This window comes from Centrocercus urophasianus, unplaced genomic scaffold (assembly GCF_019232065.1).
Source record: "Centrocercus urophasianus isolate 14NV4802_14NV808 unplaced genomic scaffold, USGS_Curo_1.0 seq_33, whole genome shotgun sequence".
In the NCBI taxonomy this organism is placed as follows: Eukaryota; Metazoa; Chordata; class Aves; order Galliformes; family Phasianidae; genus Centrocercus; species Centrocercus urophasianus.
In genome coordinates, this window is record NW_024884900.1 from 8,015,054 (window position 1) to 8,039,615 (window position 24,562).

Below are 24,562 nucleotides of genomic sequence, written 5' to 3' on the forward strand. Positions count from 1 at the left end.
TTGAGATCTTCAGCTGCAGGGGAAAAAAAAAAAAAAAAAAAAAAAAAAGGAAAAAAAAAAAATCCCCCAAAGCAATTTAATCATTAGGAGAATGTTTATTTTCTTCTGGAAGGTTCCTCCCCTTTTCTTTGTTTTTCTTTCTGTTTGCGAACATGAGCTCTGTTTGAACCCCTGCACTGGTATGATGTGCTGTTCATAAAGCAATGGATTTTTTTGGTACCAAGCTGAAAAAGATACAGCAGTGCACTGGCAATTATCATAAGGTGTGTGGCTGTTCTGTGATACAGCGATGAAGGATCTGGAGCACAAATGTGATGGGGAGTGGTTCAGAAAGTCAGAGAAAGTCTTACAGCTGCTGTCCATCTGTAATGCATGTGAAATTCTTCTTTTATCCAATACCAGATTGGAAAATTTGCTGGCTTCGGTTTAATTAATCGTCAAGTTGGTTTCAGTTATGAATTTTATGACGTTCTTGTGCATTTGGGGAGCATTCTTTAATTAAAGGCAAACTGTTTTTTGCTTGTAGGCATTTTTTTTTTTTAATTTAAATATAGCATAATTGGAATTATACTCTCCTAAACTTGAGTCACAGTGCGACACAGGGACCAGTCCACCAATTGGTTTCTTCCAGCTTGTCCTGCTGTCAAATACAGTATTAAGTGATGATAAAAAAAAAAAAGCATGGAGGCTTACAATATCACAGCACTTCATGGTGCAGAGCAGAGAGCTTTTAGTCAAAGCTGCCAGGAATGTTAGTAGGAGATGCTTATAGTGTTAGCCTATTGAAGTAGTGTGTCCTTATGAAGGAATACTGTATTCTTATGTGTGCAGTTCTTGGAGAGGCTGGGATTCAGCTGATTGCATTCATTAAAAGCCCAATATATGTTGTCATGTCCACTCTCCCAGCATCTCCCAAGGACCCGTTGTGATTCCTCCATCTTCCTCTGCCATTCATTCTGTATCACTGGGAAATTAGCACTTATTTAAAACAAAAAATGGTTGCAGGATATCAGGAAGAAAATACAGTAACTGAAGGCTGAGTATCAGAGGTTGTGTTCATGTTACATGAGACATGAGTGGTTTTTTTTGTAGACAGATGTTGATTCTGGAGTTTAAAGAAGGGTCACTTTCAAAGTGTGCAAATACAACCATAGAAGTTGTTCTTTTGATGTTTTTTTTCCTTGAGTTTTGGAAATGTACTGAGGTCAGGCTTGAGGAAGAATCAACTGAAGGCAATTGAGATTCATTGACATTAATTGGCTTTAGGTCAGCTCTTGCCTTGTCCTGTCAAGTATAAGTCAAAAGAAATAAGTACAAAGACATGTGAAAGGCCAAGGCTTGTTTAAATAGAAGGGAATTGTTAAATGTTATAAACATATGTTGTCTTCTAAATGCATGCTCAGCGGATGCGTGACACGTCAGAGAATTATGAGGTTCATGGTATGAAATCTGAAGCTGCGCACTCACTCACATGTTTTATTTAGCATTTGGCTGACTCTTGTTTACCTGGAGGTCAGTGAGGATTGTTTTGTCTTCTGGTGACCGTAGCGTGACCTTGAGTGTGCTCAGGTGGTCGCTCTGGAAATTGCTGATTGAAGAGGGCTGACCAGATCCCAGCTGTATTTTGACCAGTTTTTCTTCTCTTCCTTTGCAGAAGGACGTGGCTCTGAAACCTCAGGAACGCGTGGAGAAGCGGCAGAATCCTCTGGCCAAGAAGAAACGGGAAGCACTTACCAATGGGCTGTCATATCTTCCGAAAAAGAACAGACTTCACCACCACCAGTACAGCTCTGACCGAGAGAACGATCGCAATCTTTGTCAGCACCTCGGGAAAAGGAAGAAATTACTGAAGGGCCTCAGACAGGTAGGAGAGCTTGTGTGGGGAGGGGGGACTCTGGCTGTTGGCCCATGGTGTGTAGAAGTGGATTGTTTGTTTTAATGGATCTCTGGTTTGTTTTGACTCCTTTGTGGTTGCTTTCCTGTTGGGCTCTTGGGTGCCGCTTGCTATCAAGTCTTGGTGTGAGAAGAGATTGACCGAGTGGGAGAGAAAGTGGCTTCTGGAGCTGAGCTGATTAATGGATGTCCAGAGGTTAGAAAGAGTTTCATGTAGGCTGACTGTGATGCTGCCAGTGCAAATAAATGTGTGTGTTATGCTGCTGTGCAGACTTTGTGTTGAAAATACACCTTGTCTTTAGACACAGAAACCTGAGATTCTCTCTGAAGAAGGGCAAGGTGAGGCAGTTGTGAGAGAGCAGCTGTTAATCAAGGCAAAACTCTTAAGACTCATTATGGGTGTGAGGAGCTCATTTGTAGGATGTCAGTGCCACCAGCATAAGCCCTTTTGGGTTACTGATCACCTATCTGGAAGAAAAATTTCCTGCTTGCTCTGCGCTGAGGATGGTTTACATCTGCTGAGCTGCAGGTGTACAAATGTGCAGAATCCTGGAGTGGAAAGCTTGAGGCTGGAAGTGCTGGTCTCTTTTCTTCAGGACTGTACAGTGCTGTGTTTCCCATTTTTAAGACAGAAAAAATTCATGGCAGAAGTCATTTTTCTAGCAACAAAAGCCATGTTTTGCTTTTTTGATGGGTGGTATCCTGTGTGTTTATTATATACTAAAAATAAATCAGGTCTTGGGCGTTTTACTTATGGCCTGTACCTGTTGGTTGTTTGGCTCATTGTCTGCAGTGATGAAGTCTGAAGAAACAATAAAAGAGGCCAACTTTAACCCAGATTTGAGTCATGCTCTTGGCTCTTCATCCAAGATGCATCTGTTTAATGGAGATAGTTGGTGTTCTTTAAACGAGTCTTTATCATTGGTTGGTGAAAACCAAACACTGCTTTGCTGAGAAACTTAATGTAGAAAACTGAGATTTGCTGCTTCTCCTTCTGTGACCTCAGGGAAATGGGAGAAACTTTGAGAACAAGTTTGTTGACTTGCATTGCATTTTGATAATGAGCTGCAGAGCCTGGTAAAAGTGTTTTCATTGGGTGTATGTAAAACTAAAATAAGAGATTATAGAGCTCAGCCATGCAAACAAATTGTATAATATCTATACTACCACACCTGTTAAAGGTATTTCTGCTCATTTTGGTATTATTTCTGTTTCTGAGGAAGGCTGGCAGATGCTTCAAGGCAACTGATGCAACGTATATGAGTAGATGTTGAGAGGTGCTGTGTTCCTTCGTTGTTTTCTGTGTTCACCTAAGCCACCTTCTTTGTGTTTCTTTTCAGTATGTGAGATGGTAAATATCTCTGCTTTGTACAGTAGGAACTGGCCTTCAGAAAAGCTGACTTCTTGCACTTTTTGATTCTCCTGGCATAGCCTGCTGTCAGGTGAAACCTTTCTGCCTGGTACTTAAGCAATGAAGGAATCAGCCAAGCTGCTGATGGAGGTTATTTGTGAGGTTATGTTTTCAAAAATAAATATACACTGACTTGGAAGGTATTGAGTTGACAAATGTCATGGAAAATGCTTTTCCTTTTAGCTGATAAATCTGAGAACTGTGCTTAATTCCTGAGGGATAAACCTGAAAGGAAATAAAATATCTCGCTCAGTATAAATTTAATACATTTGGAAGGGGTACAGCTCCTCAGACAAGAACATTTTAGTCTTAAGAACATTTAGGTACTTGTAAATCCAAGTGGCTTTGGTATTTTAAGTGCGAGGAAGAAAAATATGTAATAGACAATAAAGCTTATTTGAAAAGGCACACAACTTTTACATGCAGTATTTATACTAAATATTTTCTGCCGTTTCTTTCAAGGCAGATGGAAAAGATCCTGAAAAAATGAAGGGGGCTGATAAGTTCTGAGGATGATTAGTTCCCTCTGAACATATAACATCTTCCCTCCTAGAGCAGCCATTGGCTGTGCATTGGGTTTGGTTTCCCGTTGTTGTCCCACTGCTGTGCTGGGCTCTGGCTTGGAAGTAAAGCTGCCTGTTAGATGAGAGCAAGTCAAGAACTGGGCCCACTGCTGTCTTGTACTGGACACAGTAGGAAGATCTGAAGCCAGTAGGGTGGTGGGACACCGGCGTAGGCTGCCCAGAGAAGCCACGGACAGCATTCAAAGTCAGGTTGGATGGGGCCTTGGGCAGCAGCCTTGGGCCATCATGCTCATGGCAGGTAATCTTTTTTATCCTTCCAACCAATGCCATCCTGTGATTCAATGTAAATTTAGCTTGCTGCTGGATATCTATCTATCTATCTATATGGAATCTCTGCTGTATTAAGGCTATGTGATTTAGACATAAGCAAGGTGTCCTGCTCCCGTTGTCCTCAGAGGAATCCTGAATTGTCACATGTGAACGTTACGGTTGGATGGCAGGATGCCATCTCAGTGCTGTCACTTGTGTTCCTGTGCTGGCAAACAAGTTAGGCTGCAGTCTGTCCCTGTTGGGAATGTTTTACACCTGGAGATCTTGTTTGTCGTTCTACCAGTAGTTAACAGTCCTGTCTGGTACGTCTCTCTGAAATCTGTTATCTGCTGGCAGTAACTCTCACATGCAGGATTTACAGTACGAAGCTCCCTCATCAAGCAGGTTCAGTTGAAGTCAGCTATTGGAAGGACTGCTAATTAGTTTTCAGAGAAAATCCTTGCAGTATTCATGCAGGTATTTATTCAGCTATGCTGAAATGCCTACAGGTTTATTGAAATCCGGAAAATGTGAAACTATAGGTTAATTAAGGCTCATATTTTACTAGCAAGAAGACTTTTGAACTCTTCTTTGTGAGCTCTTATAAATGTACTTATTAAATGCCTTGAGGAAACTTCAGTTGGCGTTAAGCAAACATAAGACTCATCAGAATATTTCTCCAGCATTTTAGATTTAATTTCCTTTACATTAATTGGTAGATGGAGTGTTATTATGCATTTCCTTTAATGCTCTTGTGGAAATCTTGAAGTGAGTATTGTTAGAAAAGGGATGGCAAGAAACTGTAATGGTGTTTAATGTGGTGCTGTTCCTCAAGGTCTGAGCAGAATGGGGCAAGGTAGGAATAAAGGGCTCTGATTGCAGCAGGTGTGTTGGTAGCAAGAGGAAAGATCAGTGTTCTTTGTTCAGGGGGTAATTGTTCTAGAAAGAACAGAAGATGCTGACTTCTGCTACCCCCACCATCTCCTTCGTTGCCTTTTTATGGCCTTGGCTAGAGGATTCACGTGCTGTGTTGTAGGAGAGGATCCTCTTCAGTGTATGTATTGCTCTGCAGCAGCAGTCTGGGTTCTGTGCTCAAGTCTGTGAGCTGCTTTATGTGCAGTAGGCGATGGCATTGTGTGCTATGGAGCTGTGCCTAAGCCAGCTGAATCCCAATTCCTGGTACTGAGTGAGAGACACTGGCAGAGAGGCAGAAAATGAATTAAGGAAGGAAAGCTGGTGATGGAGAGAGAGGTGAATTAGAAGGTGAGTTTTAGTGTGATAAAAGGAAGAGAGGGAAGAAGAGTAAAAAGATGCATGTCTCAATCTGAGAGCTATCAGCTACAAGCATTAGCTCTAACCTTGCAGTCCATTTACATGAATCAAATAAGGGGGAGGGAGAAAAGGACTGAAACTTTTTCTTCTCGGAATTGAGTCAGAGATCCCTTGGCAGTCTTGCCCTGAATCTGCATGTCTTAGACAGGAAACTAAGGCTTGGTGGCTGCTCTCCTGCCCTTCCATCGTCACTTGCAGACATCAACTGTGCTCGGGATCTGGTTGCAGCAGGCTCAGCCTCAGGTGTGGAGGTGGCAGTGCCCTGCTGCTGCGGTGGGTGATGTACCTGCTGAGGGCTGCCGTCAGTCCTGCTGGTGGTGAGGAGCCAAGGCCGTGCACAGCAGGTAACAGCACACTGTGGGACCTGGTGTGAGCTGCAGGGCTCGTGGTGCTACAGGGTGGGAGCTGAGCAGATGGGTTTGATTGTCACCGGCAGCACGATTCCAGTGAGAGCTGGCTGCTGACAAGCCATTTACAATGTGCTATTTACAGTTTGGGTTTGCAGTCTCTCAATGACATCTGAGTGCTCTTTAGCAACTGCTTTCATTACTGCTTTTCTAAGAGCTGTTAATTGAAAATGAAGTTGTGGGTGGGCTTTGGGAGTGAAATAGTGCCTGTGAGTATTATAGGCAAGCGCACAGAAATGTTTAATTCCTTTTGACTCCCAGCGTGCAGCTTTGTGCAGGAGCATGGGAAAAACACACAGACGTGTATGGTTTGGGGTTGGATATCTCTGTAATGCTGCACAGAGCATGCGTGATGAGTGGTGAAGGCTTCCATCTCCTCGCCTGTAGCTGCTGTGATTTGGGGTTGCTGTGTTGGCAGCTGATGGATTTAGATGATGAAAACTACAAAAGATAGGGAAAAAATCAGGGCTGTGGAATGAAGTTGGTGGAACACCAGAGGGGTGCGTGGGCTGGTTTTTCTCTGCTGGAGTCAAAGGCTATGTTGCTACTGACTTGCAGAGTGTGGGGCAGACCTGCATGCCTGAGGAGCAGCATCAGTTCAGCATAAGGAGAGCAGTAGGACTGCTGTTCAGGGAGGGAAATTGAGATCACGACTTGTTCTGTTAGTAAAAGAGGTGTTTTTCTTTTCAAAACACTGGCACAGCCGTGTTGAAATTGCTAGGTTTGTTGTTTGTGTTGCAACCTACACAGCATGGTTGCAAGCTCTGTGCAGTGCACAAAGCATTTGCAAGTGTTGCTGAAAGGTTACAGCTACCCGAAGCAAATGCCACAAGCAACGCATGCGGGAGGCCTGAAAGAACAGTGCTTTGCCTGCAGCGTGTTGGTATCATCATTCAGGGCAGTGGTTTTTTTTTGGCTGGCATGCACTGCAGCCCTGTGACATCCAGAATCTCTCAGAAGCAGGCAGGTTGAAGCCGTGCCCCACAGACACCTGCACACATGGAGCAGCAGCTCTGGGATGCTGCCACTCGGCTGAGGATGCTCCTGCAGTGCTGTGTCCCCGGCACTGCCCCCCCTGTAATCACTGCTTTCACCTGCAATTTTTCAATAAGCTATTGAATTACACCTCTCTAAATGATACGCTGCAAATCCAGCAGGTCCTAATTGCTAATGATGGTTCTGAAAGACTTTCATTTGACTGTAATGAGGTTTGCAAGCAATCAGCTGCCCTCATCAGAATTGAAAACACATATAATGTAAAATACAGGCTGATGAGAACGTTGCGTTTTCTTAAAAGGAGGAGGGAAGAGGGAGATGTTCTATTAGCAGAAGCTGTGACATATTTTAACACCTTGAAAACATCATGTGTGAAATTAATTCTTTTCAGTATTTTACCATCTGGCAATGTTATTGTTCTGTATACATCGCTGTGTAAAGTGTGCTTCCTTCGCTTGGGTACCAGCCTGTGTTTGAAATAGTAATCGTGAGTCAAATTGATTACTGAGGATGTTATCCCTGCTACATAGGCTAAAATGCTTGTTGGGAAACCCCGTGGGCTCAAAATGTCTCTTCCTTGCAGAGCTCCACTTGCAGGCCTGCTGGTGCCACGTCTCTCTGTGCATAGCCATCCCTGCTGAGAAGGAAACTCTGTCCAGTTTTGTTTTTTGTTGGAGGAGAAAATGCCTGTGTTCTAGATTCAGTGCTGTGATAATTGTTCCATGGTGCAGTACCATTTGATCCTGTCTGTGTGCTGCTGCGTCAGAGCCTGGAGCTTGGTGCTGGCACCATCAAGCTGCACTATGGGCTCTGTAGTGTGGAGGAACACGGCTTGACCTGGCCTCAGCCTGGTGTTTGCCCACCCTGGCTGAAATACCAGTGTCTGTGGTGGGGAAGGTCTCTGGAGCAGGATAGGAACGTGGGTGTGTGGTCGCAATGTGGTCACTGGTGTCAGGATCCTGAGTGCTACTTGTAGAGGGAAGAACTTGTACAGCTGGGGAGGAGCATGGCAGAGCTGGATCACCTCTGGAGGCAGGCGGAGGGGATGGGATAGGGCTGCCTCTGTGTTCCTTCTGAGGCTATTGGTGTGAGCTGCTTGCACAAGGGAAATGACAGAAGGAAGGCTTCTCTGCTTCAGCTGCTTTCTTCTCCCATCGCTGTTGTGTTGCAAGTGAATCAGGCTTGTAAGAAAATGAGCAGTGTTGGCACGTTTTTATTTCTAATGCAAATCTTGCTGCTGGTTTGTGATCCACCCTGCTGCATCTTGCTTTGTCTTTTGGCTCTGGTTTGTGCAGCTGTGGGCTGTCCCTGCAGTGGGGCCTCAGCTGCTCCCCCCATCCCATGGGGCAGAAGCTCCCACCACGTTTTCCAAACTGGAGAAGAAAGATTAGAAACACTGAGTTCCTAGGTTAACCTAATTGTATTAATCAATGAGGTACCTTGAGAATAACAGTGTAAGAAAAATAAAATTACTGTGCATGGAGCAGTTATTGTCTTGCAGGATTATCTTTTCCTTTTAATGCTGGCACCCTACTTTAATTGAAAACTTTAATGATTACAAAATGTGCTGTACTGGGAAGCTATCCGTACTTTAAAAGATGAGTGATGCAATCAGTTTCTGTCTTTAAAAGTTCTTAAGCGTGTTGCCAATAAGGAATTAGTAAAAAAAAATTAATATTAACCAGGGCTGCTTGGAGATGGGTTGGGCTGTAGCTTAAGTGGTGGTTGAGTTTGATATTTAGACAGTGTAGTAAAGTGACCATGTGGAATTAAAATATAAATCCTTCAGCATGTAAAAGAATGAATATATGTATGTGTGTATATATATATATATATATATATATATATATATATATATATACAGACACACACACTTTGTACTACACAAATAACTGAAATCCAAGCCAAGACTTGTGACCTGTAGAGGCCATGGGTGAAAATGAGTTATCCTCACGTGGAAGTTACAGTTTCTAAAGTAAAACGTTTTGATAGAGGATCAGCTCCAATCATTACTGCAGTTTTGCTATAACACTGTTGGAAGTTTGCCTCCAAGGCTGTGACAAAAGACACTTTGTAATGAGTTTTGCATACTTGTGATGGGTTTAATTTTTGCATTCTTCAACAATAAGTTACTGTAGGGTTTGGTTCGGGGTTGCCATTTCATATTGGATCAGCTGTTGGAAATGCTTTACAAATGTCTCCCCAAATTGAGTGGCCATCCTTGAGCAAGTCCTAAGCTTGTTCTGAAGCCAACCCTTAGGAAACAACATGAGTGTGTTCCTCGCTGTCACTGCCTTCCTGATATCTGCATTCATGCGCTGCTGACCTCTGTGAGTAGCTGTGCCAACCTGTTTTGGAGAAAACTGAAGTCTGCATTTTCTCCACTAAAAGTGCTGTTACAGCATCATCAGGGTTCTTCCAAGCATGGAAGACACCAGAAGAACGTTGCCCTTTTCGTCCAGCAAAATGAAGATGTAGAAATAGCATGATGGCTAACATCAGAGAGGCAGGAGGTCTATTTCAGGTGAAGGAAAGGCTTGGCAGAAGGCAGTGCAAGCATAAAGGTAATGCTGAGGGAAATTAAGCTTCCAGCCCAAAGTTGGTCAGATTCCATAAGAAACCATGGCAGAAGCAAGCAGGGGAATGGCAAGTTTGTGGGCACAAGTGGATTGGGATTCTAGAAAAAAACTGAATGCCGTTGAGCAACGACAGCAGGGAGCTGCATCCCTGAGCTCCCCCTCCTGTGGGCTGTCTGCCTGCTTACTGCCTTGTCAGTGTGCTAACAAACAGCCCTGGATGCTACAGATACAAGAGTCGGGTTTGAAGTGAATTCCTGGTCTCTTCTTCATGAGGGAGAACAACCCAGGTTTGCTCAGAAAACACAGTGAGGCTTGTGCTTCAACTCATCCATCCCCAGGTTCCCCCAGCTCAATAGGTCCTTACAACACAAGCTAGGAAAGCTGGGAATGGGGATAGAACTGGAAAGTGGTGCTCAGTACGTTTTCTGTAAAAGGTATCAGGTTGGCTTTGTGTAAGTGTTGCAATCACAACAATTGTGAAGCGGGTGGATGTTCCCAAGGCCTTTTCAGCAGTGGGCAGTTGGCAAAGGAACATTCTGTGGTGCTCCTATTTTTGAGGACTCTGCTCAACATTTCCAGCTGCCTTCTGAGCAGGTTTTGCTGTACTGTAGTTGGACAAAAAGTCTCCTCCTATGTAGAAAAGTGCCCAAAGCAGGCAGAGGTGTAATGAAGGTGGAAATTCTGTTCAAACTACTAGTCGATATATTTAATGTTTTATACCTCCCCTCTCTCTTACACATGTTCCTCTCTTGTAAAGCACTGTATTGCTTCCTGCGTGTTTAGCAGCTTTTAGCAAGTCAAGCAGCTTTCCAGGTGCTTTGATGTTAATTATAGAAGTCCCTCAATAGGGCTTGCTAGGTGAGGGGAACTGGCTCGGATGTTTAAGAGGTGAAGGAAGGAAGGGAGGAATGATGCTGGGAATTTTGTGTTTTCTGTTTAAAAAAAAGAGCTGCTCTGCACGTGCCACATTTTGCTATCAACTGTATTCACTGCTCTTGGTGGTAAAAGGAGACAGGTTATTTTAGCAGGGTTTGTTGCTGTGATGTGATGAGGGAAAGAGGTGATTTCAAATTAAAAGAGGGGAAATTTGGATGGGATATAAGGAAAAAGCTTTTTATGGTAAGGGTGGTGAGGTTGCCCAGAGAAGCAGAAGTGCCCCATCCCTGCAGACAGCCAAGGTGAGGCTGGAGGGGCTCTGAGCACCGATGGAGCCTTGGGTGTCCCTGTGCATGCAGCGAGGTGGACCTGATGCCCTTTAAGGTCCCTTCCAACTAAACAATCCTATAGAAGGGATGAGCATTGGGGTCTGTGTGCCTTGGACTGTATTGAACTGCAGCTCAGCTTGGGGTTCCACAGAAATGGGGCAACCTCTTGCTGTCTGTGAATAAAGCTGTGGCATCCTCAGGTGTGAGCTGGCTCCCCTTGGGAGGGGTCATTTGTGGCAGTGCCAGGGTGGGAGCTGAGGCAGCAAGCACTGTGGCTTGTGGCAAATCGTGGCCTCTTTTCCCTCTCTTCATCTTGTGTGTAAATCACCTTTAATCATAAAGAACTTGTCTACCAATTCCTAATCAAGGCATAAAGGCTTAATCAGAGAATTTGTGCAGTGTTGGGAGATGTTCAAATGAAGGGTTTGCTGCCTGCGTGATGCATGAAATATCAATTCTTTGTGGAAATGACCCTCAAACGTTCTCTTATAGCCATACGCTCTGGGGTGACTGCTACTGCTGTGCTCTTACTGGCTTGCAGGACCTGTCGGGGCTGTGTTACTGCCAGAAACAATTCCAGCTATCATAGAGCATTCCCTGGAGTGAGAATGTTCAGTTTCACTGGGGGAAAGAGCCCTCACCTATCCGTCGCCATGCCAGGGTTGTAGTTCTAAATCTTTCCCATTTAAATCACGAAAACCTGTTTTTCATGAATAATTCAGTGATCTGATTTGGGAGAATTACTTCCAGCCCATGTATATTAAAGAGCCAACCTGCTCTGCCAGTTCTGTTTGAGGCTCTGTCGATGGGGGTTTTCTCTCTCCCGCAGAAATGATCATCTTTGTTAGAAAATAAAGCTGCTGCACTATTTTATCCTTTTGATTGCGTGAGGATCTTTCTTTAGACCTTGTGGGCTAAGATTGAAGCTGAAGAAAAATAAACCCCTTAGTACAGTAGCTCCTCGAATTCAATTTGGGGAGAGTAAACCTTGTACTATATCCATTAGGAAAATGGCAGTATTCTTCCATTTCCTGATGTTATTCAATTACTTACCCTGCTTCCTGCTTTTAGCGTAAACTGTATATTTTAGCTCATGACCTTTGACAGCAAATTGAATCACAAGTGGAGATGCAATGGAAGGTGGATTTTTTTTCTGTTTAAAGGAAAAAAAAAAAAAAGGTTTTAAAAGCATTGAGGTGTAAGAGATTTTTTGTTGTTTTGTTTAGTTTTTAATGAACCTCGCTGTAGATTTTGTACTACGGTGCATTTTTCCTCAGAAAAAGGAGTTTTAAGTTAATTTCCTTCCTCCTTTTGCACTTGAGAACAGCGCAAGTCTGCTCAGCTGCTGGCCTTAGTGCATGCCTCTTGTAATTAGTATTGCATATTTTAGTTAATACCAATAAAACTGGAGTTTGTTTAATTTAGAATCAACCCCTTGTTTAGATTGGATTAGCACTTTCAGAGAAATATTTAGCTTGTAAAATGATGCTGTTGACACACAGTGGTTACAAGCCCGGAGCTGCTGGGAGCTCAGTTCCACTGCGACCGCCTCTTCTGCCCCTGCCCACGTGCAGGGCTTTGCGCTTCTAACGTGATTTCATGCATCTTAAAGCTCTGCCATGGGATGTGGAAGCGTTGTCTTCTGCGTCATCAGAACGGCGCAGCTCAACTCTTTGGAGGTGAAGCAGACTTTGTGTGATGCTGCACACGCACGGTGCTTGCGGGAGGCTGAGTGATGCTGTGACCAGTGCTGTGGGGTGTCACTGCAGCATCCTAATGAGCATGTGCCAATCAGTAGCCCCAGCCTTGTGCTCTGCGGGACCTCAGGACACTGCAGGCCTTCTGTGGTTGCTGTCTCGCCCGTTGTGCTGTCTGGGAGATGGGGGGCTTTGCTTTATGCGGTGGCTCAGCAGTGCAGTGATCCTCTGTCCCAGTGCTCAGGTGAGCTGGGGGTCGGTGTCAGTGCAGTCTGGTGGGGTTCAGGGTTGTGTTCGCATGTGCATCCTACCTAATTCATATATGTGATGTTACATGATGACCATTCCCAGTTGTGCTGCCCCTAAAATGAATAGAAGGAAATGGAGGAAAAAAAGGTAAAGGAGTGCTTGGACTGGTACTGCTCTCACAGCAGAAGGCTGCCCTTCATGTGTTGTGCTGATGTGCTGCTCCCCTTAGACAAGTTGTAGCTCACTTAAAAGCTTTTGCTCATGCTGTTTACTGTGGAACTGTGAATAGCGTGGTGGCAGGAAGCAGCCCAAAGCTGTGTGAGCATTGGAAGCCCGAATTTCTGCAGTAACTTCATCTGATCACAATACTTTCACATCATAGTTCCCCCCCAGCACTTTGTCATTTTTACTCATCTTACGTCATTGTAGGATAATAAGACTTTCAGGGGGTGTCAGAGCCCGCTGCTGTGCTCAGAGCTTGAACTTGGACAGTTGGAACTTGGTGCCTGAAGTTTGGTTCTTACACTGTGAAGAAATGGATGCTGCCCACCATTGGCAGCTTGTCACAGGCCCCAGCTTTTGTGGTGCCTGGAGGCACACAGTCCCTTTCTCTGCACTAAGCTGCACTTCTCTAGCAGCCTAAACATATTGCAGAGTTGTACTGTGGTCTGTCTTGGGTTGTCATGTGCTGGGAGCCTGGCTTCTCTGCACGTGCATTCACCTGAGCTGCTTGCTAGGAGCTTTGTTGCTTGGGGCTGTGCTGTTCCACCGGCTGTTCCAAGAAAATGTTTAATTCCTTCTTGTTCTGGCTGCAGCAATGCCAAGTACTTGTTGAACATCTGTCAATGCGTTTGGATTATTAACCTAACTCCTGCTCATTTCTTTTATTAAAAACGTGAGAGCCTCATATTGTGCATTAGAACTCCTCACACTGCAGTCCCCCTGAAACCCACCCAAGGGTCACTGCCATCCCAGCCCCATGAGCAGAGCACTGCCGGACCTCCTGCACTTTGCTGCTGCACTGGGTGCCACCCAGGCCTGGCAGGAGGGAAGTATATCTAACATTCACTCCCTAAAGCTCATCAGGCTTTGAGACAGACTGGAAAATATGGGCGGTGGGCCCTGGACTGTTCCAGCTTTAGCAGCCTTGATCACAAGGCAGCAGTCTGCGCTGTGCACGCTGTGTGGGGCTCTGCTCTGGGGACTGGAGCTGCTGCTGGCTGCAGTTGGTTGGTGCCAACCAAAGGGCAGTGAGCACCTACAGCTCAGGAGAAAATCCCCGTGCCTGGGTCTCTGCTGAGTGACACTCAAGCCTTTGCTTTCCTGTTAGCATACAGTTCCTGCAAGTTGAATCAAAGGTCAGGCCTCCTTTTGGGGCTGCGTACTGTGCTGCATGCTGTGCAGCTTAGAGCTGTCCTCCCCAGCACTATAATCTTTTATTGCAGATAATATTAATAAAAGTATTAATTATGTTTTTTTGGAATTAGAATTTCGTAATGAAACCTCAAACGAGAAAACTTGAGCCCAGCTGGCAGAGTGGAACACGGAGCACTCCAACTGGAGCTGAGAGTGGAATATAAGTCTGAGTGCTTTAAGGTTTATGGCTAAAAGAATGTGAAACTTTTCAGCTTGTCTGAGTTTTGCAGCACTTGGCAGGTCTGGCTGGGTTTCTGTAAGTGTGAAATGCAAGATAAAACTGGAGACTGGGCTCCAAGCACAATGAAATGGAAGGGTTCTCATGAAACAGCACAAAGTGGGGACGCACAGGTTTTGCTCACAGCTCTGCTTCCATCCCAGCCCAGTGAACCCATAGGTGAGGGAAGTCCAGGAGGCTTTTGTTTTCCATTGGGATGCTTGCAGCAGGACCAATGTATAAACTATAATTAAAAGCTGTTTGGAATGTATTCTGAAGTGTTTGGCTTGGAATGGGAGGGAAAACCAATTTTCCCTCTGCCCTTCCTTTCACCCTTGAACTGAGACTTCTACACCCTGTCAGGAGGAGTGAAGAAAGCTTTTCCTTGTTCTTCCATCCAAAAAGGCTTTTTAAGGGAAGGGGGTGGGTTTCAGAGTGTCCGGGAAGGTTTTGCTGATGGTGGATAGAATAGAAGCAGGAGGAGCCAGCCATGGAGTGTTTCTATGCAGCTCCAGAGGTTGGATTTTTTCACTGTTGTAAATCAGTCTGAATGACTTCAGTGCTGCATGTTGGGGACTCCGTCTTCCATCTTCCTTTACGTCCTGGTGGATGTGCTCAGTGGCCTGGGGGTGGGAAGAGGCGAAATACTCTTGGTGCCTTTCTTGTGCAGAGCCATTTATCTGCACCTGACAGCATTTCATTCATTTATTTATTTAAAAGAAGACTTTGTAATTTTTCTGGAAATTGCTGCTGGCTCTTCCAGGTCCATGTGAAACTCATTTAATCTGATGAAAGCGTTTTCCCAGAGCCTCAGATGAGATCTGGGGTAGGGGAATAGGACGCTTTCTTTACACCATTGTAGAAACATTAGGCTTGCTTTGCATGGGCCAAGGATCATGGAATCATAGGGATTGGAAAGAACCCGCAGTCCTACAGCCATGCTGAAGCAGTTCCCTTCAGCAGGCTGCACAGGAAAGCATCCACACAGGATCTGAATTTCTCCAGTAAAAAAGACTCTCCCACCTTTCTGGACAGCCTGTTCTGGGGCTCTGGCAGCATCACAGCAAAGAAGGGTGTGGAGCTGCAGCCAGCTTCCCCCGGAAAGCCATGCGGCGACGTTCACCAGCTCCTGTAGCCTGATGCAGGGCAGTGGGCAGCGTTTAAGGGCTGTGTAAGTGACCGTGCCTCCAGCTGGGCTTTGCCCTGCCATCAAAAAAAAAAAAAAAAAAAAAAAAAAAAAATTAAAAAAAAAATATAAAAAGAGCAAAAAAGCTTGAGCTAAAGAAAATTAGTTGGAGGTCTGAGTTGGTAAAAGCTGTTCCTCGTGCCGTCTCTGCTGCTGCTTCCCCCTCGCAGGACCGGGTTCGGGCCTGCTCTGAGAATTGGGACTCCCCGGCCGCGGTCTCCCCTCGCCCCCGTCCGCGTTGCTGCGTCCCTTTCTCCTTCCGCGGTCCTCGCGGGGCTGGGGCTCCCTCTGCGGTCCGAACGCGCTCAGTGCGGGGCTGCCGCACCGCTCCGCTCCGCTCCGCCTCTCCGCGGGCGGCCCCGGGCTGTGCGGGGGGCACGGAGCCGTTCTGGGCAGGCAGAGAAAGACGAAGGAAAAGCTCAGATGGCATCGCGGGGTCGGCTGGTGGAGACGTGGAGCTGCTGAGTATCAGAGCTTTTCTGCCTCCAGCGACCTGTGGTACCAGGAGATGCTTTGACTTTGCGCGACAGCGGTAGCATGTCCTCACCTCAGGAATGCTGCCAGCAAGTAACAGAAATGGAGGAGCAGCAAAGCCTAAGGAAGCTGAAGTCCCCTCTGTATCTCCTCTTGAAGCTTAGAACAGCTGTGGGTGCCTGAGACCACATGCAGAGAGGAGTGTGATTGCATCGAGCATCTCCACCATCAGCTGCAGGCATTGATGTGTGGGTGAAGGCTGCAGGGCAGCACCAGCTCCCATCACCACAGAATGACCAGGGTTGGAAGGGACCTCAAGGATCATCAAGCTCCAACCCCCTGCCACATGCAGGGCCACCAACCTCTCCATTTAATACCAGACCAGGCTGCCCAGGGCTCCATCCAACCTGGCCTTGAACACCTCCAGGGATGGACGGGGCATCCACAGCCTCTCTGGGCAGCTGTTCCAGCACCTCACCACTCTCATAGTACAGAGCTTCCCCCAGACATCCATCTAAATCTTCCCTCCCTCAACTTAAAACCATTGAAAACCATTGAAAACCAGCACCTGTGTGCTCGGCTCCCAGTACCGCCAGCAGCATGGAACTGTGATTTCACTGGTCTCATGCTGTCAAATATTACAGTTTTTGGTTCCTTTACAGTGTCATAGTAAATTAATAAGATGAGAAGTAACAAACTACTTTTGCCCATGACCAGCCCTACTTAATGTATTATTCAGCAGTGATGATTTTTTAATGGCCTGAGAAGCATGGAACCATTCTTACGTGTTTGGGTGGCTATCAGTGATTGTTTCCATAAATCTGGATGAGCTGAAGGTTGTAGTGGAGTAACTAGTTAATAGGACATAGTAAGAGGAGATGAATGGTTTTATTCTTGCTTTTTTTTTTCCTTGCAAGCATTTTGAGAAATGCCACAAGTTAGTAAAGGGCGTCTGTCTCTTTATTATTATGGCAACCATAGAACAGCTGTTTTGTATTTCTCCCCCCCTTTGCCCCTTACAGTGAGGAGCAGGGCTGGCTTTCTGCAGGCTTTCACCTTCTGCATGGACTCTCTGGTGTCTCATGAGGAATAGACTCAGTGCTGTAGGCTTTCCCACCCTGAAAATGCTTTGTGCTCTTCTCCTCTGCCTCTTGTGTTGGCATTCAGTAACCACCCAGCATCCCCGCTCAGCAGTCTGACGTGGTTGCAGTTAATTTCATGATGCAAACCTGGCCTAAGTCTGATAGGGTAGACAAACCTCTGGCTTCAAGGCAGCTTCATGGCTTAATATTGAAATATCTTGTTACTTTCATACTTTGAACTGAAGGGTGAGTGCAAGACAAAAGCCTTGAAAGGGAAACACAGTAATGTGTTTGTGTGAAAAGTGGTTTCTCAAGCTTTAAAAGGGTTGTAATGCTCTTCTACCTTGAGATGCTAATGCTGAAACTTGAAACACGGCACAATATCATTAGCAATTAAATGTGTCTGTGTACTCCTCTTACATCTTGTAAGGCTCTTTAATATCAAAAGGGAGATGTACCCACATCCAATAAAATAATGATTTTGAAAGCAGAGTTGCAAAGCTCTGTTTGCAATTCACAGACAGCGCCTTCATGCCCGTATTTGTGTAAGGTTTTAGAGGAAAATGAATTGCCCCGGGCTTTGGACTTGTAAAGGATTGACTTTTGTTCTTCGTGCTTTGCTTTCCTATGTCTCTACTTTTGGCAGCTTTTTTTCCATAGTGTTCCAACATTTTAACTTAATTAATTTAATTTTCTACCTTTGAATTGCCCATACTGTTCTCGTGGTGGCAAAAGTTCTGTGTAAATAGATACAGAGATAACTTCTTAAAGAAGTTAATTGCATGTTTTAAATAGCAAATGGAAGTTCTCTTACATAAATACTTACATCCAGTGTGAAGAAAGCATGTTAGTAATGAAGCAGGAACGCTTCTGAATACCGTCCTTAGAAACCCAGAGCTGAACAGAAGTGGATTTGGAAATGCATTCCTGGTGAATTTATTTATGTTATGATTTGTACTATTTATGACACCTGTTTTCTGTTTATCCTGCTAAAACAAAGTAGCGTGATGCCTGCGTGTGTGCACATCTGTATGTTTGTTATGCACATGATGGATTTGTTACAGGAAATGTAATGTAAACACACAAAAGTTTATATTTAAACATTGAGCTTAGCTGTCAACCACAAAACATATTTGCAAACTTTTTTCAACATGTGTAGCGTATAAAACCCTAATTAGAAACATGGCAAAAGCAGGAGATGCCCATATGTTAGTGTAATTGGTAATGGTAGTTGTGTTGGAGGAGTTTGCGGGTCAGGCTTGGCTTTGTGTAGCATGCAGTGTGAACTGTCACGTGTTTGGGATTCATAATTTGCCCTTTTGAGATGTATGTATGGATAGCTGTGCCCAGGTCCTGTTGGGTTATCTAGAGCAACGACCTCTTGATGGGAGGAGATGGTGTCTTAACGAATGTGCCTAACGAAATTATGGGCATGTTGTGTCAAAAAGGACAGCGCTGTGTCTGTGCTGGCGTCTTCTGAAAAGACAAGGAAAGAAATGCAAGTTCTGCAGGGTGCATGTGAGAAAACTCTTTCCATGGCAAGCTGCAGTCATTTCAGTGTGACCTGCAGTGTGCTCCTCCAGTGCACGTATAGGAGGGTATCTATGGGCAGTGATTTCCAGCAGAATAATTAGGAATAAATTGGAGTGCATCAGAGCTCTCTATTGAAAGGATGCTTTAAAATATGTAGTTCTGTAGTGCGGTCCTGACCAGCTTGCTCTGTACTTTGTCAGCTTAAATATGCTTACAACAGGATGCAAGCCTAGCAGAAAATGCCTGTGTTTAGTTTCCCATTACATATGGGCAAATAATAATAACTATGAAGATAAAGGCAGTGGCTACAGCAGTGGATAATGTATTTTTGTGATAAATACTGGCTTTACAATTTGTTCTGCCTTCTATCTCTACCATGTCTCGTGCTTTGTGTATCCTTCCCATCAGTGCAGCAGCAGCCGGTTGTGCTCTAAGAAGAGACAAGCAATTTGTAACGCTGGAGTGAAATAGCATGGAACGTGTTTGTGTGCCCTGAACAGCAGTCTTCCATGAGGAGCACCAGGAGATGTTGTGCTCTATGTGTGGGACCTGTTTTTATTAATCTAAAAGCATTCAGCTCTTCTGTTTAGCATCTTAAATAGGAGGGGATAATATCCTGCTGTTGTAACTGATGTGTTACTTTTATGATGGAGTTACAGCATCAGTGGATAAAGGAAGAAAGACTGACGTGTTCTACCTGGACTTGTGCTAAGCATTTGACATTGTCCCACATGAATCCTAGTTGACAGTTTTGTGTGAAGGTACAAATAGGGATCAAAAGCAGCAGATGTTGTAGATGAGCTTGCTGTCAGAGGCGTTTTAGTGAGGATTCCTATTCACTTGCGCCTCTAAGCTGTAACTTCTCTCTTTAATAGAGGTCTGCTATTCCTGCTGCCTTTGGTGGCTGGAGTTCAGGGGACATTTCTGTAGCAATTGGTTATGAAATCCATTTTTCATAGCTCCAGGATTTGAACTCAAGGACAGCACTATCGATACTGTTAATTTATAGAGTCAAAATCTCTGCTGACCTTTGGTCTTCGCATCCATATTTACTTACCTTACTTCTGCTTCAGCCTCTGAGGGGTTGATCCCCTGCTTTGATGTGAGGGGAAAAAAAAGACATTATAAGAACTATGTTTTAATCCTTTATGGGCTGCTGTGGGAGTGACTGCTGACTTAATTTGTTTCAGTGATTGACTGCATTGTGGGGAGAAGGTCAATGTGTGCATGGGATTGATTGTGCAAATGCTTACCCGCTTTGGGAAGACCATCCTTACTGAGCATCTTGGGGTCAGTCCTTGTTGGAAAGGGGTGCTCACAATGGGATGAGGCCAGGTTGTACCTGGCAGCATTTCTCCCAGTCAGGAATACAACAGTTTTTTGGATGAAGTGGTGCCTTGTCAGCATCAGCTCCATCCTCACTCAGTAACTCAGGTACCTGGAGTAATAGGAATAGGGCTCATGTGGTGCAGGATGAAGCATAAGCACATGTAGGAAACAGTCCCAAGTGGAACAGCTGCTATTCAGAGTTGAACGTTTTTAGCTTAACACATCAGTGACTTCAGAATTTCATTTCTGTAGGCCATGCTTCTTGCTGCCTAACCTCAGTGTCCAGCATGGGCTTGGCTGTCCAACTCCTTGCAATGAACAGGGACATCTGCAGCTGGGTTAGGTGCTCAGAGCCCCATTCAGCCTCACCTTGGCTGTCTGCAGGGATGGGGTATCCACTGCCTCTCTGAGCAGCCTGTTACAGGTATCACTACCCTTATTGTAAAAAATCTTTATCTCAAATCAAACCTAGATCTCCCTTCCTTGTTTGAAACCATTTCCCCTTGTCCTGTCACCACAGACCCTGCTAAAGAGTCTGTCCCCTGCAGCTCTCCCAACAGATGTCAGTGTAAGGCAGCAATGGTAAAACAAACCAGGGGACAAAATGGCACCAAACCAGATCCCAGCTCAATGGCTTGAATGCTTCTCACAGGCAGAAACTGCAAAACTTGAGGGGATTTTCCTGTGGTAAAGACAACAGTTTGTATGGATTCATCCCAATCTATATCCCAGTATAGACCTCCTCCAGACCATTCCCTGATGCTACTCACAGACATTTCTGCAGAGTTTCAGCTGTGCTGCTGAGGTCTTGAGAGCAGTTCGGCTCTTGCAGCCGTGGTGTTGAAGCAATGAAGAGTAAGGGCAGGATCCTTCCTTGTAGCTTTGTGAGCAATTAAAAACATTAAAAGCAGTTTGCAGTGCTTGCAGCCCTGCCTGTGGGGGATGAAAGCATGCTTTGTTTGCGTGCCAGCCAGATGCTGGTGCATCGAGTTACACCTCCACGCAGATCCTCATCCCTCATCCCCTCTCTGTGTCCACACCAGCGCTAACAAATGCTTTTTGTTGTGTCTGAGCTGCTCCCTGCTGCTGTGCACAGTGCTCGCTGGCCCCTCTGCAGCGCCGTGCTGGGGAAGGGCTGGGGTTCTGTGCAGTTGGAGGGTGGTGGCCCTGGGATTCCCCATTGCACTTCACTTTATGCACCTCATGTTTCGCTGTTAAGCTGTTGTGACCGCTGTTAGGAAAGACTCCAGCTGTTGGAAGTTTCTCTCGTTAATACGTATGTGTCTGATCTACTTCAAAGTAGTAATTCTGTTTGGCTTGGTGACCATCTCAAATACTATCTTCCTGTTCCTCTTTGCTCTTTTGCTTGTTGTCCCAGTACAAAAAGCCCTTCTGTGAGTCTAGAAAAGAAGAAAAGTCTTTTTTCCCCTCAGTGAAAGGTTTTTGTGTTATAACATCAGCTCCCTGGGCCGCACAAACCCGAGCTGTCTCTGCTGGGCTCGGGCTCCTTATGCTCACAATGTCTCTGTCCCCTTCTTTCTCTCCGGCTCAAGCAGCAGCAGATGCATGGTGTTGCCAAATACGCTTCCAGCTCTGGCTCTTTTGTTCAGCAACACCCTTGTGGACTTTGATAGAGCATGGAACGATGCCATGCAGCTACAGCCCTCTGTCCTCCATGGCAGGGGGAGAAGCTTATGCAGAACTCATAACAGGCAAGGATGTGGGTCGAAAGCTGTGTTTCTGTGTGATTTGTTTGCAGGGGCTTGGGGCTTTGCAACTGGTGCTGTGTAGGAATGTATGGGATTTTGTCCTCCCGCACAGCTGAAGGTGCCTCCAGGCACAGGACTGCGGAGGCTTCTCTCAGCTGTAGGCCCTGTTTGCTCCTGCCATGTGTGGGGACCTCGAACCCATCCTGTTCTGCCATTTCTTTGTTCAGGAGCTTAGGTCCCTCTTCATCGGGCAGCGTGTGTCTCCAGTGTGGCTCTGGTAGCTTCTCCAGGGCACAGCCTGGCCTGGGCTTCATGTGGGTCAGGCCCAGTGCTCACCATGCCGAGGCACTGCCCAGCGCTGCCCAGGGCAAAAGAGGATGTTTTTGCAACTTAATTGTTGATATTTAGGAGCACTAACAGTATTTAAATCAGAGCAATTCCCCTTGACCCCGGTCGGTGTGATGCGTGCTGCCTCACTAACAGCTTTTCCTCCGTGACTTCCCCCATGGCTTTTGGGTGACACAAAGAGAGCATTCTGGTTTTATTTTTGCACAGACATTCACAATATCATTTAAGGATCAAATTGATGAAATACAGAACGTGTATTTTCCCTATTTTTAAAAATGTTTGGGGCTGCAGAGTTTATCCTGCAGTACGTATTGTGATGTTTAGCTGTGTGTGATCAGTGCAGGTCTCCTTGTATGGCCGATGAGTAACTGAGCAGCCCTCCTGGGCAGGAGAAGCCTCTCTTATGTGGGTGCTGATAAATAACTATAAATTGCCATTTTTGTGCTCAGTGCTGGTAGAGTCCTTGGCACAGCACTGCTCAGCAGGTCTCTGTGTGTGTTTATATATATATATAGAATTTTGCAGAGGCATTCTTATGGAAGTGCATTAGCTACGTCAGGTCATGCTCTGCCATCTCTCCTCATCAAGTTGAGCAGCTTCAAGCTATGCTGGTAATTTCTGGGGCTCTGTGCTGCTGGAGAGGAGATATCTGCAACACATACCTCTGGAAATAGGATATGAAGTGGTGCAGCAGGACAACTCAGATCACACCGCAGAGGGAACTGTGAGCAGCAGTACTCAGTTTATAGAATTATCTCACGTTTTCATCTCTAAACCACGCTAAAGCCTAACAGGTTTCCTGGAGAAAGACTTCAAAATTCTCACTTGTGTTGGTTTTTGTTTTTTTTTTCACTCAAACAACATGGTGCTAGCTATGGTGAGAAGTCTGGAAGAGGAAAAAAATCTGTGTATTGTCATGTCTTTACAGTAACCTCATGTGTAATCTGTGCTATGGGCTTTGTTGCCGCATTGCAGAGTTTTGGAATGGTCTGCTGAGATGAAATGCTTACATATAATCTTTGGTGAAAGTATTTTGGTTAGGTGGTAATGCTACTGGTGATAAACTGATAGCGTGGGGAGAATATAATTGCATCTTCTAAACTTGTGCTTCAGAGATTACAAATTTGGGTTCTGCATTGCTTGTTGATACGGCAAATTGAATTTGTCTATAGAGCACAAACTCCATTTTTTTTATTTTTATTTTTGAAGTTTTCCTGCACTGAATACATTGAAAATAAAGAAAAATGTTCTTCATATACCTTCATTAGCATGCAGTGTTGCCATGACAGATTTATGGAAGGCATCTCGCCGCTAGAGCAGCCTGGTGCTTTATGCTGTTTGGTGAATGGCGTGATGATGTGCTGGGCTCTCAGGTTTCATTCTTGGTCCCATTCATCATCTTGCTATGTGACTCCAAACAGACTATTTCATTCCTTTGTCTTGCTTTACCTGTGTATAAAATGCTGGTAACATTTCCTAGTGCTGTTGACACTGTGCAAGTACAGCTGTTATTTGCTGAAGTTTTAAGCGTGTAAGGAAAAAAATCCTTCTTGTTCCACTTCTGTTTTGGGTTTATGTTTGGTTTCTGCTCTTTTTCATCTCCTGTGGCTGTTGTGAGGAAGTCAGGAGTGTGTGTGACACTTGGAGAGTGACAGCAGAGCCAATGGGGGCAGGGAAGGGCCGAGGCCTTGGAGTGGAATCAGTGGTGCTGGAGATCATTAGCACTGCTATTTATAACTGTAAAAACTAGGTTTCAGGGGGAAATATCTAGGCTTAGCGTGGCTAATTATACAGCTGTTAACTAATCTAGCAGCGATCCTAATTCCACCAAACCTTCACGCTCACGGTGGCATTGTGCAAAGCAAGCTGAGCCCGTCAGGTGGAGCCGAGCTCAGTGCTGGGCTGTCATCGTCTGCACAGGAGGGTGAGTGGCAGGGGCAGGCAGCACCCTGCTGCAGGAAGGGCCAGGGCACCTGGGCTGGGGGCTTCAAGGAAATCTCCAGGCAGAAGCAGGGGTTGCTAGGGAATTTGACAGCTGCTCCGAGTGACGCTACGTGCACCCAGTGTTTGCATTATTAATTGCATATCTTTGCACTTTGGTAGCTTTTTCTAGAGAAGTATCGTCTCAAGAGTTATATTTGCTGGAGTTAAATAATAAGATCAAGGTCTTTTTTTCTATTTAAAAGAATAGAACAGGAGGTGATCTCACTGAATGAGTCTGATCGGTAAAAAAGGATCAAATGAATGCATCAGAGGAGCGTGATGCACTTCTCTGTCATCTCTTCATCTCCTTTGTTGACTTTCTTCCGTAGTTTTGATGTCTGAAATCACTGAAGTGTGACCTACTTTCATGTTTGTGTTGCCTGAGTGCTTTTCCTGCTGACGGCAGGTAAGAGATGCTCGAAGGGAAGAGTTGCACCTATAGCTCTGCTGCCTGCCTGCTCCACTGAGAGCCTTGTGAGTCGGCAGATGGAACTTGAGGGCTCTGAGTGTGCTGAATTACTGGCAGGGAGCCGGTGCCATACATGTTGGCCCTGTTACAGCATGCATACCTTGAAGCTAAATGCAAAACAGCAGAGCCTCCAGCAGCAAATGTTGCATCTGGGACCAGGCAGGGGGTTTTGCTTTCTGCACTTGCCAGTTTTACTCGTTAGTTTTCATGTGTT

The 24,562-nt window shown here is 45.3% G+C and overlaps 1 protein-coding gene across 1 annotated transcript in view; it reads left to right on the plus strand.

Annotated features, from left to right (window-relative positions):
* The first annotated feature begins 1,428 nt into the window (after window positions 1-1,428).
* Window positions 1,429-24,562, plus strand: part of LOC122166564 (autism susceptibility gene 2 protein-like) — a 129,647-nt gene continuing 106,513 nt past the window's right edge. Inside the window, exons 1-2 of the mRNA XM_042830410.1 lie at window positions 1,429-1,440; window positions 1,655-1,864. Of these exons, the coding sequence (XP_042686344.1) occupies window positions 1,429-1,440; window positions 1,655-1,864 (222 nt within the window). The remainder of the gene's footprint in view (window positions 1,441-1,654; window positions 1,865-24,562) is intronic.